General features: G+C 69.4%; 2 protein-coding genes across 2 annotated transcripts; one reads left to right on the forward strand and one right to left on the reverse strand.

Annotated features, from left to right (window-relative positions):
* Positions 1–232: 232 nt before the first annotated feature.
* On the reverse strand, positions 233–4,321 carry ARHGDIG (Rho GDP dissociation inhibitor gamma). The gene is made up of 6 exons (XM_074158474.1): positions 4,235–4,321; positions 2,843–3,025; positions 1,784–1,867; positions 1,637–1,713; positions 895–958; positions 233–793 (listed from the first exon to the last, which is right to left on the reverse strand). Exons 1-6 carry the CDS (start codon positions 4,305–4,307, stop codon positions 594–596), a joined length of 681 nt encoding a protein of 226 aa, XP_074014575.1. The 5' UTR covers positions 4,308–4,321; the 3' UTR covers positions 233–593.
* Positions 4,322–5,682: 1,361 nt separating this feature from the next.
* Positions 5,683–10,851, forward strand: RGS11 (regulator of G protein signaling 11). Its single transcript, XM_074158456.1, has 17 exons — positions 5,683–5,742; positions 6,611–6,707; positions 7,066–7,116; positions 7,204–7,310; positions 7,395–7,446; positions 7,526–7,584; positions 7,745–7,821; positions 7,940–8,021; positions 8,192–8,260; positions 8,958–8,987; positions 9,070–9,131; positions 9,374–9,487; positions 9,572–9,687; positions 10,169–10,256; positions 10,365–10,503; positions 10,572–10,654; positions 10,725–10,851. The coding sequence occupies exons 1-17, from the start codon at positions 5,683–5,685 to the stop codon at positions 10,849–10,851; spliced, it is 1,413 nt and encodes a 470-aa protein (XP_074014557.1).
* Positions 10,852–12,131: the final 1,280 nt, after the last annotated feature.

Here is a 12,131-nt window from a genome sequence, read left to right on the forward strand (position 1 = left end):
CCTGGCCGGGGGGCGGGGGGGACACAGGACCCAGATAAGGGCCACAGGGCGGGTGGTGCCAGTCCCCTGGGGCTCGTGGCCCTCCGCTACTGGCTGCCCGGCACCGCCGATAAGGCAGCCGGACCAGGTGGCTGTTTTCCAGCCACCCGTCCCTGCAGGGGAACCTGCCAGGGGGACGGGGACACGAGGGGGACAGGCGGGCAGAGGCGATGGGGGCGCGGACACACCAGTAAGAGACCAGTCTGTAGGGTTTAATGGCGATGGAAGAGCACAGGCTGCGACTGGGCGGGCAGCCCGGCACGGCGCTGTCACGACCCCGGCCCCAGAGATGGGGACACCATCGTGGGGACCAGGCGGGTATTTAAAAAAAAAGAGCAATTAAAAATAACTTTGGTTGCAAAGACCACGACCGTGGGCACCTGCTCGCTAAGGGACCCCCCCACCACCACCACCCTTCACAGGATCGGGGTGAGGGCGGCGGTGCCAGCGAGGTGTCCCCTGGGCTGGCAGGCACCACGTCCCCAAGCTGGCAGGGGGGGGAAATTGGGGTGCAGATTTTGGGGGGGGGGGTGGGGGGGTGAGGGGGTGGGGTGTCAGTCCTCCCAGGCCTTCTTTATGCAGAGGCCCCACTCCCAGGAGAGATGCTCCGTCTTGTCGTCGTCGGTGACGAGGGAGCGGACGCGGTAGGAGCCCCGTGCCAGCCAGCCCCGCGGCGCCTCCTCTGCCGGCGTCACCACCTCGTACTCCTCGGCCCGCGGCGCGTAGCTGCCCACCATGAAGATGTCACGGTCCACTGGGCGAGAAGGGGGGCAAGTGAGTGGGGGATGAGGTGGCACGGACCACCACCACCATCCCCCCCCCCAGCACCCTCCCCGGACCCCCGGCCCCACTCACCGGGCCGGCCCCGGCGGTAGGTGAGGTGCAGGCACCGCAGCCCGCAGACGATCTCCCTGTTCACCTGCGGGCAGAGGGCAGGGGTGCCATGGGTGCTGCCCCACGGCTTGGTGCCACCCACCCTAGGGACCCCTGGCCTTAGTTGGGGGGCATCCACCATTAAAAACCCATCCTGACACCCCCCCAGGATCCAGCTTCTTGGGCAGGACTGGGCACTGAGCAGCATCAAGGGTGGCAGGGACATCCAAGAGGGGCAGGGACACTGAGGTGGCAGGGACACCCAGAGAACCCTATGTGGCTGGGACTCACAAGAGAGTAGGACCCTGGGGTGGAAAGGACCCTCAAGAGGGACAAGGACCTTGGGGTGTCAGTGATGTTGGGGGCAGCAAGGATTCCCAGGGTGGCTGGGACCCAGGCGGGCAGGGACCCCAGAGTGGGCAGGGACCCCCCAGAAGGGCATTGATCCTAGAGTTGAAGGGTGGCAGGCAGACACCCCAAAGCAGCAGGGACCCCAGGTGGCAGGGACCTTGGGGCAGCAGGGAAAAACCATGGGTGGCAGGAGGGACACCGTGGGGCAGGGAACAGGTGGGAAAAGGGCCCCATAAGGAGCAGGGACCCCATGGGACAGGGACCCCTGGGTGTGAGAGCAGGGACCCAGGGCAGCAGGGACCCCAGGGGACAAGGACTCTGGGCAGGGCCTCCTGCCAGCCAGCGGGCTCAGGGCATCATGCACCCGCCTCACCTTGAAGGACACCTTCACCCTGTAGTCCACCCCCTCCTTCAGCACAAAGGCCCGGCTCTGCAGCATCTCCAGGTCTCCTGCACGGGGAGATGGCCCATGAGCCTGGCACTCCTTCCTCCCCCTCCCATGGGTGCCCCCACTGCTCACCTGTCAGGTCCATGGTGATGGGCCCCGGTGCCTGCTCGCACATCAGGGTGAGCCTTGTCACCTGCACGTTGGGCACGCTGGCATCTAGGGAAAAAGCGGCAGGGCGCAGACCTTACCCACCCACCCCCAGCCCACCAGCACCCGGGGGCTGCCCAGGCCCCCCCATAATGGCATGAAGGACCACGGTGCCCGTGGTGGGGCTGTTGGGAGCTGGTGAGTGCCGGGCAGCCCAGGCAGGGTGCAGGAGATGGGGGGGATATCTCTGGCCAGCCCCAACCTTGGCATCAACGCCTTTTGGGGTAAGATCACGTTTAAAAGGGCCCAGCCACAGGTATCTCCCGGGGTGTGATGCTCCCTGGCGCGGGAGCAGACCAAAGGGGGGGGGGGGGGAAACGGGGAAGAAGGCAGGCTGAGGCATCCCTCGAGGTGGGTGCTGGTCTAATTGCACCTCAACAGCCCAACCTGCACCCCATCAGCAGCTTGCACCGCCCCCCCCCCAGCCCACTTGCACCCCATCAGCTTGCACACATGCTATCATGCACCCCACTGATTTGCACCCCACTGATTTGTACCCACCTCACCAGCTTGCATCCCCCCACACACACACTGTCATGCACCCATCAGCCAGACACCGAGGGCAGCACCAGGCTGGGGTGGCTGCTGTGGGTGCCACGGGGAGCGGGGGGCACCGTCTGGGCATCGACAGCCACCTCAGGGCCCCCGCAGCTGCTCGCTCCATCTCTGTCATCCCAATGAATTTCCCGGTCCCTTGTAACCGTTCCTATGGAAACTGCGGCGGTGATCCCGTAACCAAGGCAACCGGGGTCCCCGGGCAGCTGTTACGGTGTCGGCAAGGGGGATGCCGGGGTCTCCGCGCAGGTGGGGGGCACAGGCAGCACCCACAGGTGATGCCAGTCGAGGGGGGGGGGGGCTGCCCTCCCTGCTGGAGACACACCACGGGTGCTGGGGACGCCTGAGCTCCCTGCACCTGCTGAGGCTGCATCCCCTGGCCTGGATGGTGGGGTGACGGTGTGGCCAGCGGGCAGCCCCCCGCCTTACCCACAGCGGCAGGGATGGCACCCAGCAGCGCCTGCTTGTACTTCCGCAGGCTCTCGTCCCCTGGGTCCAGCTCCTGGATCTCCTGCAGGCTTTTCTTCTCCGGCGTCTTGTACGCCAGGGCCACGTCGGCATCCTCCTCCTCCTCCAGTGACAGCGTCACCCCCTCCTTGTCAGCCATGATGTCTGTGGGGGACAGGCAGTGGCAGTCCCGCTGCCCCGGGGACACCCTGGGGGACACCCTCCACCCTGTGACACGCAGGCACTGGTGGGCAGGGGGGTGGCTGAGCCAGGACATGCCACAGACAGGTGTGAGCGATCCCCCGTGGGCCAGCCGAGTTGTCCCCCTGCTCGGGGCCATGGTGACGCCACCAGGCTCTGTGTCCCCAGGGCCTGGTGGCACAGCTGAGACCCGAGGCGTTGCCGCCGGCTGCATTTCCGCACGGTCATGGAGCGAGACGAGCTGGTTGTCTACGCGGTGTGCACAGTCCCGGGGGGGGGGGGGGTGTGTGTGTGCTTGAGCCCACCGCAGCCCACAGGCGCCCTTCACACCCCATCACCCGGAGAGGTCCTTGTCACCACTCTGCAGCCTCCTCCAGCCCCAGTCCTAGCCACCACCCCCATCTCCCACCCCAAACCCGAACCACCAGTGGCTGCAGGGAAAAAAAAAAAAACCAGCTCTGGGGTAAACAGTGGCTCTGGTGGGTGGCAGGCTGCTGGGGGGCACAAGGGTGGGTGATGTCCCCACGGCCCCTGACTCTGCCCTGCCGGCTGCAAGCCCCCCACGCCCGTCACCCTTCTGACTGCAACCACTGAGCTCCCCGAATCCCCTGGGAACCCCATCCCTGGGGACACAGACTGTGGCAGGGGCCACTGTGCTCAGCCCCCCGGGGCTGCAGGGCCAGCTGTGTGGGTCCCCAGGGCAGCTGTGGTCACCGGGGCGCAGAGCGGTGGCCCCGCTGCACCTCTGGACCCCCAGCACAGGCAGAGGCCCTGCACCTCAGGGCGCCCGGCTGTCACGGCAGCTTGCAGCACCCGGCCATGCTGGCTCCCAGCCCAGGGATGCAGGGATGCCCCCACTCAGGGGTGCCAGGACAGGGTGGTGTGTGCTGGATGCCATATGCCAGGCTGCGAGGTGGCGAGGGGGGGGGGGCGAGGGTGGGTGGCTGGGTGGTCCCCCACCCCTACAGGATGCTCCGGTCCCCCAGGGCCCGGGGGTGATGCTCACTCCTGAAGGCACCCGGGGTGATGCTCACCTGTTGGGTACCCGGGGCGACGCTCCCCCCCCCGGGGCGATGCCCACCCCGCTGCCCCCAGGCGATGCCCACCCCGGGAGCACCGGGGCGATGCCCTCCCCGCTGCGGAGCCGCGCTCCCCGGGCCCGCCGCCGCTCACCTCGGTAGCAGAGCGCCAGCCAGAGCAGCTCCAGCAGCTGCCCGCCGGCCTCGCACACATCCAGGCCGAGCATGGCCGGGCCGGCCCGGGCCCAGCGCCCCCGGGGCCGGGCGGGGCGGCGGCTCCCGGGGCCCGGGGCGCGGCTCTGCCGGTGTCGGCGGCTCCGCCGGGGGCCCCGCGGCCGCGCTCCTCCCGCCCGCTGCCGCCGCGCCCGGCGGTACCGGCTGCTCCGCTGCGCTCCCCCGTCGACTCCCCGCTGCGCTGCCCGGCGCGGCCCGGCGGGGCGGCGGCGGCGGCTCCCGCAGACGCGGCGGCTCCGCTGCCCGCCCCCGCCCGCCCCCGCCCCTCGGCGGCTCCAGCCCCGCCGCTCATGGGCGGCGAGACTGCAGTGAGCTCATCCGCCCTGCGCGCCCGCGCAGCGCCTGCCCGCGCTGCCCGCACCCTGCCCGCACCCGGCGAGCACCCGGTCCGCCCTGCCCGCCCCTCGCCCACGGCCCCCGCACCCTGCCAACAGCTTGTCCGTACTGCCCGCACCCCGCAAGCACCCTGCCCGCACCCTCCATGTGCTGCCTGCACCCTGCCTGCACCCTCAGTTCACTGCCCGCACCCCGCAAGCACCCTGCCCGCACCCTCCATGCGCTGCCCGCACCCCGCAAGCACCCTGCCTGCACCCTCCATGCTCTGCCCGCACCCTGCCCGTACCCCCTGAATGCACTGCCCGCACCCTGCCTGTGCCCTGAATGCGCTGCCCGCACCCTGCCCGCGCCCTCAATGCACTGCCCGCACCCCGCAAGCACCCTGCCTGCACCCTCCATTCGCTGCCCGCACCCTGCCCGCACTCTCAGTTCACTGCCCGCACCCCGCAAGCACCCTGCCGTACCCCCTGAATGCGCTGCCCGCATCCTGCCCGCACCCCCCGCATCCTGAAGCCACACTGCGTGCGCTTCCCGCACTTCACCTGGCACTGCCCGCACCCTGCCCATGCCCTGCCTCTGTTGCCGGCACCCTGCCCGCACCCTGCCCGCACCGCCATTCCAACAGCCACAGACTTTCCCCCTCGCCCCCGGCAGCAGCCGGTAGCCCACCGGGTCACACCGGGCACCCCCCGGTAGCCCAGGGCCAGCCCTGCGCTCCCCCGGCCCGTCGGCGCGGGGCGCGGGGGGGCCGTGTCCCGGCGGGACGGTCCGTGGGGACCCGTGGGCGTGGGGCGGGGGGAGGAGGGGGGGGGGTGCCCGGTCTGTGGAACCCGTGGGCAGGGCGGGGGCTGGTCCCGGGTACCGGGGCCGGGGCTCTGGGACGCCGCGTACCGGGGTGCCCGTCGGGGCTCCCGGCGCAGACGGCGGCAGCCGCGGGGGGGGGGGCGCGGGGCGGGGCGGGGCAGGGGGCGGGGCAGGGCGGGGCAGGGGCGGGGCCGCGCGGAGCGGCGCGGAGCGGGGCGCGCACCCGCGATGACCATCGGTGGCCCCCGCGGCCGGCACCCCCGCCTCCAGATGCCCTGTCTGCGCAAGGTGAGAGCACCGGCACCGGCACCGTCCCCACGGGGAGCGGGCACCGCGCCGGGACCGGGCGGCGGGCAGCCGGCACCGCGCCGGGCACCGCAGGCGGCACGGGCGGCGGGCAGGAGCACCGCGGGGACCGAGCACGGCGGGGACAGGGCACCGGCACCGTGAGGACCGGGTACCGAGGGGAGCGGGCGCTGGCAGCCCGGGGACCGGGCACCGGCACTGCGCTGGGCACAGCGGGCATCGGGGACCGGGCGTCGGGATCACCGGCGACCACCGGGTACCAGCATCACCCCGTGTACCGTGGGACAGTGGGCACCACCCCGGCCCCGCCACGGGCCCCCGGGCACGGCCCCACGCGGGGACACCCCTGGAGCCGCCTGCTGAGCCCCTGCCCCGGGTGCTGCCACAGCCCCGGAAGAGCTCGGTCCCCAAACCGGGGCTCCCCGGCCCAGGGATGCCCGGAGTCTGGGTGCCCGCTCCTCGGGCATTCCACACTCGCCCAGCTGTGGGGTGCCAGGCTGTCTCCAGAACAGGGTGTCCTGGGTCGGGACAGGGGTGGCCAGGCTGTCCCTGGACCAGGCACAGGGTGCTCCAGATCCAGCTTTGGGTGCCAGGCTGTCCCTGGACCAGGCACAGGGTGCTCCAGATCCAGCTTTGGGTGCCAGGCTGTCCCCAGAACGGGCACACAGTGCCCCAAGTCTGGCTGTGGGGTGCCAGGCTGTCCCTGGGCTGGGCACAGGGTTCCCCAGGTCTGAGTGTGGGGTGCCAGGCTGTCCCTGGACCAGGCACAGGGCACCCCAGATGCAGGCAGGGGTGTGCCAGGCTGTGCCCCCAGCTGGGGGGCTGAGCATGGTGGGTGCTTGCCGGGCAGATGGAGCGGATGATCGTCAGCATGCAGGACCCCGACATGGGCATCAAGATGAGGAACCAGCGCCTGCTCATCACCGTCATCCCCCATGCCATGACAGGTGGGTCCCCGCGGTGGGGTACCCTGTCAGGCGTGCAGGGTGGGGGAGTCGTGCGGGTGCCCCCCCCGGGTGGCCCCGGTGCTTGGACTCACCACCCAGCCCTGTGTCCCCCCGCGCCGCTCGCCTCCCCGCACCCGCCGGTGCTCAGCGCTGCAGCTGGGATCAATTATGCATCGGCTGAGCGGGGCGGGCGCTCGCCGGGGCGGGTGGCCCAGCACGTCCTTGGCAGGGTCCCCATCACCCCGCGTGACCCCCTCGGCACCCGCCGTGCCATGCCAGGGTGCCCCAGACCGGGAATCTCCCTGTGCCCGGTTCGGGGGATCCCATCGCACCCCGCTAACGCTGCCTCGGTCCCCAGGGAATGACATCGTGGAGTGGCTCATCCAGAAGTACGGCATCTCCGAGGAGGGTGAGTGCCCCAGTGCGGGTGGCCGGCACCGCGGGGGTGAGCGGGCCTGCTGAGCCACCGTGCGGCCCCCATTCCTGCCCCCCCCAGAGTCGCTGCACCTCGGCAACCTCATCGTGAAGCACGGCTACATCTACCCCCTCAAAGACCCCCGCAGCCTGGTGCTGCGGGCGGACGAGTCGCCCTACCGCTTCCAGGTACGGCCCCCAGCCTCGGGTCCCCCCCCACTCAGCACCACGGCACCCCACGGCACTGTGCCTCAGCCTCTACCCCCCCTACAGACCCCCTATTTCTGGACCAGCACCAAGTGGCCTGCCACGGAGCTGGACTACGGTAGGTGCCACTGTGTCACCGACACGGGCTGCAGCCCCTTCCCGGTGCCCCCCCTGAGGTGCCACCGCTCCCCTTGCAGCCATTTACCTGGCCAAGAAGAACATCCGCAAGCAGGGCGACCTGATTGAGCACGAGAAGGTGAGCGGTGCCCTCCTCACACCTGTGATGAGCTAGGGGGGGTCCTCAGCTCCTCCAGGAGTCACCTGCTGTGCGGAGCAGTGACGGGACTCAGAGCCAGGCGAGGGGACAGGTGTCACACTGTGCCTACGGAGGTGACACCGCCACTGCTTCTCCCCAGGACAACTACAACCTCCTGCACAAGCGGATCAACCACACCTGGGACTTTGTGGTGATGCAGGCACGGGAGCAGCTCCGGTGAGTGGGGGCCCGGCCCTGCTGCGCCCTGGGGAGCCCCCCCAGGGATGGAGCACCCCTGGGTGCTGGGGCAGGGAGGGTGCCAGCGCCCCCCCCCCACTGCCTTTGGCACGGGCAGGGCAGCCAAGCAGCGGCGGAAGGGCGACCGCATCGTCATCGACTGCCAGGAGCAGGCGTACTGGCTCGTCAACCGGCCCCCGGTGAGGATGGGCTGGGGAGAAGGGGGGGGCAAGGGGGTGCCGGGCTGGTGGGTGCAGCCCCGGGAAGGCGGGGAGGACCGGGGTGCTGGCACCATCCCGGTGAGCGGGGCTGGGGGCACAGGGAGCGGGGGGGAGTCCTGCCAGCCCTCGCCATGATGCTGTCGTTGCAGCCGGGAGCCCCCAACGTGCTGGAGCAGGGTCCCGAGCGCAGGAACTGTCACACCACCCGTGTCCAGCTGGTGAGTGGGGGGGGGGGGGGGGCACCCCTGGGGCTGCCGGTGGGCATGGGGGGCTGCCATACCCATGTGCTGGAGTGCCAAGCTGCCCCAGTGTGTGCCTGGCCACCCCCCGAGGCTGTGCCCATATTTTAGAGGGGTTGGGGGAGCCCCAGCTCTGCTAACATCTCCGTGTCCAGCCTGTCCCCCCCACCCCAGCTGATCTGGGGGTCCCTGTGTTTGCCTGTGCATTCACACCACCCCTAATCCCCGCAGGATGGCCATGCTGCCGGGAGCCCTGGCACCCCCGGGGTGCTCGCAGCCACCACCAGACCCTTCCCCATGTTGTGACCCCACTAACTCTGCCCCAGTCCATGTCCCCCCCCACCACCACCTCCAGACCATCCTCACTAACCACCCGCTTTCTCTTCTCTGCGCCATGTGCCGTGTCCTCTGCCCACGTAAGTGTCACTAACCCAGGGCCGGTGCCACGCTGGGGTGTAGGGGGGTGGATGCTGGGGTTCGCCCCGTAGGCTGTGCGGCCTGAGCCAGGAGGGGTGTGGGGATGGGGCTGGAGGCCACAGGGATGGGCTATGGGGTGCTGGGGTGGGAAGGGGGGGCTGGATGTGTGGGTCCTTGCCCAAGGTGGCGATGGCAGTGCTGGTGGGCACGATATCCCGGCCCTGCCATGCCCTCACCCGGCCCCGCGCATCTCTTGCAGAACAAGAACATGGATTACTACAAGCGGGAGGTGAGCAGGGCGAGGGGCAGGGGGGGTCCTGGGGACACGGGCTGCTGGGCACCCCTGAGGTCTCCCCTGTGCCCGGCCCCAGATCGAGTACTGCAGAAAGGCCATGGCCAGGACCAGGGTGAAGTCTTCCATCTGCCTGGAGGGGTGAGTGGCCGGTGGCTGCCCTGGCCGCGGGCAGGGTCCCCGTTGGGGTGACAGGGGCACCCGCATCCCTGCAGCTGACACCGCAGCGCCCACGCTGCCACCTCCCTTGGCGGGGAGCAGAGCCGAGGCTCCGTGGTCATCCCAGAGCCCAAGCATGTTCCTGCCATGTCCCCACGATGGCTGGGGCCGGTGGCAGTGGTGGGACGGTGGCCCTGGCCACCTCCAGCCACCGCTCCTGGCAGGTACATCAAGTTCAACGAGCAGTACGTGCCCCATGACCCCATCATGTCCGGCTGCCTGCCCAGCAACCCCTGGATCACGGACGACACCACGTACTGGGCCATGAACGCCCCCACGTAAGTACTCACACGGCTCCCTCCCCAGTACACGGGGTGCAAGGGAGGGGATGGGGCCCACCCTGACGCTGGTGTTGCCCTCAGGGTGCCGACCCCCACAAAGCTGCGCGTGGAGCGTTGGGGCTTCAACTTCAGCGAACTCATCAGCGACCCCCTGGGCCGGGCGCAGCTCCTCGAGTTCCTCAAGAAGGAGTTCAGTGGTGAGCAGCCCCATCCCCACACCCCCCAAACCCATCCTCCCATCCCAGCACCCCCAGACTCACCACCCTGTCCCAGCACCCCCAGACTCACCACTGTGTCCCAGTACTGCCTTGTCCCAGCAACACCAAACCCACTGCCCCATCCTGGCATCCCCTGACCCACCACCATCACGTCCCAGCAACCCCTGACCCACCACCATATTCTAGTACTCCTTGACCAACCTATCCTGGTATCTGCTGAACCACCACCACGTCCCAGCACCCCTTAACCAACCTATCCTGGCATCCCCTGACCCACCATCACACACTTGCACCCTCTGATCCACTGCCATGTCCCACCATCCCTGGACCCACCACCTCACGTTGCACCAGCTGGCCCCATCCCAGGAGGTTTGGCCCCACAGTTGGCTGGGTTGTGGGCCCAACAGTGGTGGCCTGGAGGGTCACGTCCCCATCCCCAACACCATGTCCCCCTCCTCAGCCGAGAACCTGAGCTTCTGGGAGGCGTGTGAGGAGCTGCGCTATGGGGAGCAGTCCCGCATCACCGAGATAGTGGACTCCATCTACCAGTAAGTGCCAGCAGTGCGAGGGTTTGGGGGGAAACTGGGGGCCCAGGCCATCATGGTGCTACACCCCACTGCGGGGCTGGGCACTCGCCACCGGCTGTGACTCCCCAGGCAGTTCCTGGCCCCTGGAGCCACACGTTGGGTGAACATCGACAGCAAGACCATGGAGCGGACACTGGAGGGCATCAAGACTCCCCACCGCTACGTGATGGACGATGCCCAGATGCACATCTACATGCTGATGAAGAAGGTGGGCAAGGGCAGGGCTGGGCAGGGCAGGCAGGGTTGGGCAGGAGCCTGACCCCTCTGCTCGCCCAGGACTCCTACCCACGGTTCCTCAAGTCGGAGCTCTACAGGAACCTCCTGGCCGAGGCTGTCATCCCCCCGGAGACCAAGAAGCGGTGAGGGCAGAGGCTGGACCCCCCACGTTTGGGGTGGTCCCCGCCGGTGCTGACCCTTCTCTGCCCGCAGGGTCTTCCCCTTCATGCGCAAGCAGCGACACTCCAGCCCCAGCCCGGCCCTGCTCCTGCCGGCGGGTGACGCCGAGGAGAGGAGCAGGGTCCCCGCGGCTGCCCCCGTCCCCGAGGAGGAGAGCTGAGGGCCCTGGACCCCCACCAACATGGCAGCCCCCTGGCCCAGTGCCCTCCGGCTCAGCTGCAGCCCCCTGCCCAGCACGCCCTGGCCAGCAGTAGCACTGAAGGAGACAAGCCATACGCCGCACCCCCCCCCCCCCCCCCCCCCAGCAGCACCCCCCCAGGGCCAGGCTGGCCCCGCTGCAGCCCCCGGTCATGTCCCCCTGCACCCTCCTCTCCCTCAGCGGGGGGGGGGGGGGGGGGTTGTCCCGCACCCAGCCGGCCTGGTGCAGGGTCACCCCCTCCTCCTGTCCCCCCGGGCACACGACAATAAAACCCCTGTGGGGAAAGGCTGGGGCTCCTGTGGTTTTGGGGGTGACTGGGGAGGTGGCTGCAGGGTGGCACAGGGTGGTGGCCACCCCTCCGGGCTGGATGGTGTCCTGTCCCACCCCCAGGCTGGCAGCAACCCTCTCCCCATCCAAAGCACCCAGGAAGCAGGCAGACCCCTGGGCACACACACTGATGGTGCGGCCACCACTCGCCCATGACTGTCTGCTCATAGGGGCAAAACCCCAGTGCCATCTGCCCTCCTGGCACGGCCCAGATGGCACTCGGGGCACTCAGCTCCCTGCAGCCACTGCGGGGAGGACAAAAAGGCCTTTTTGGTGGGGGCAGAGGTGCCTCTGGCCAGCCAAGCCAGGCTGCCAGGGCCCCCAGGGGCTGGCAGTGGCAGGCAGGGAGCCGGGCTGGCAGCTGAGCTGCTCTTCCTGCCCACGGCTCGTTAATCTGAACGGAGGCCACGGATCTGGCGGCGGGATTATTCCCTTGCCCGGAGCTGAGCCCCAGCTGTGGGGGATTAACGCTGGGGGTTATATAAAGGAGAGGGGGGCCACTGCCCGCCCAGCGCCCAGCCCACCCTGCACGCACCCAGGGACACGCACAGGGGAGCAGGATGGGGATGTCCCCAACCCACCCAGCGACCGAGCGGTGCCAGCCCCAATCCCTGGCCAACAAACGGCCGGGATGCTCAGGATGCTGGGGACCAGTGGCATCTGTCCTTGCCACAGAGCTAGGGACCTCCATCAGGGAGCAGGGGGCAGAGAGAGAGGGGCCTGGGGGCAGGGGAAGCTGCAGGAGCCTGGGTCACAGGCTGGAGCTGGGGACCATCGGCGCTGGCAGCCACCGGGCAGTGACAGATGGTCCCAGGCTCCAGGAGACAGCGGCTGCCACGCAGCTCCCTCCAGCTTGATCCAAATCCAAGCCCCGGAGTGAGATTTTCATGCTGATAGACTGCAGCAGGAATCTG

Source organism: Numenius arquata, chromosome 14 (assembly GCF_964106895.1).
Source record: "Numenius arquata chromosome 14, bNumArq3.hap1.1, whole genome shotgun sequence".
NCBI lineage: Eukaryota > Metazoa > Chordata > Aves > Charadriiformes > Scolopacidae > Numenius > Numenius arquata.

Excerpts from the sequence above, each read along its gene's own strand:
- ARHGDIG (XM_074158474.1), bottom strand. The coding sequence starts at position 4,307 with ATGCTCGGCCTGGATGTGTGCGAGGCCGGCGGGCAGCTGCTGGAGCTG. Across the intron at positions 3,026-4,234 it reads GCTGGCGCTCTGCTACCGAG|ACATCATGGCTGACAAGGAG; the intron begins GTGAGCGGCGGC and ends TGTCCCCCACAG. Across the intron at positions 1,868-2,842 it reads TGCCATCCCTGCCGCTGTGG|ATGCCAGCGTGCCCAACGTG; the intron begins GTAAGGCGGGGG and ends CTTTTTCCCTAG.
- RGS11 (XM_074158456.1), top strand. The coding sequence starts at position 5,683 with ATGACCATCGGTGGCCCCCGCGGCCGGCACCCCCGCCTCCAGATGCCC. Across the intron at positions 7,117-7,203 it reads GTACGGCATCTCCGAGGAGG|AGTCGCTGCACCTCGGCAAC; the intron begins GTGAGTGCCCCA and ends TGCCCCCCCCAG. Across the intron at positions 7,447-7,525 it reads TGCCACGGAGCTGGACTACG|CCATTTACCTGGCCAAGAAG; the intron begins GTAGGTGCCACT and ends CTCCCCTTGCAG.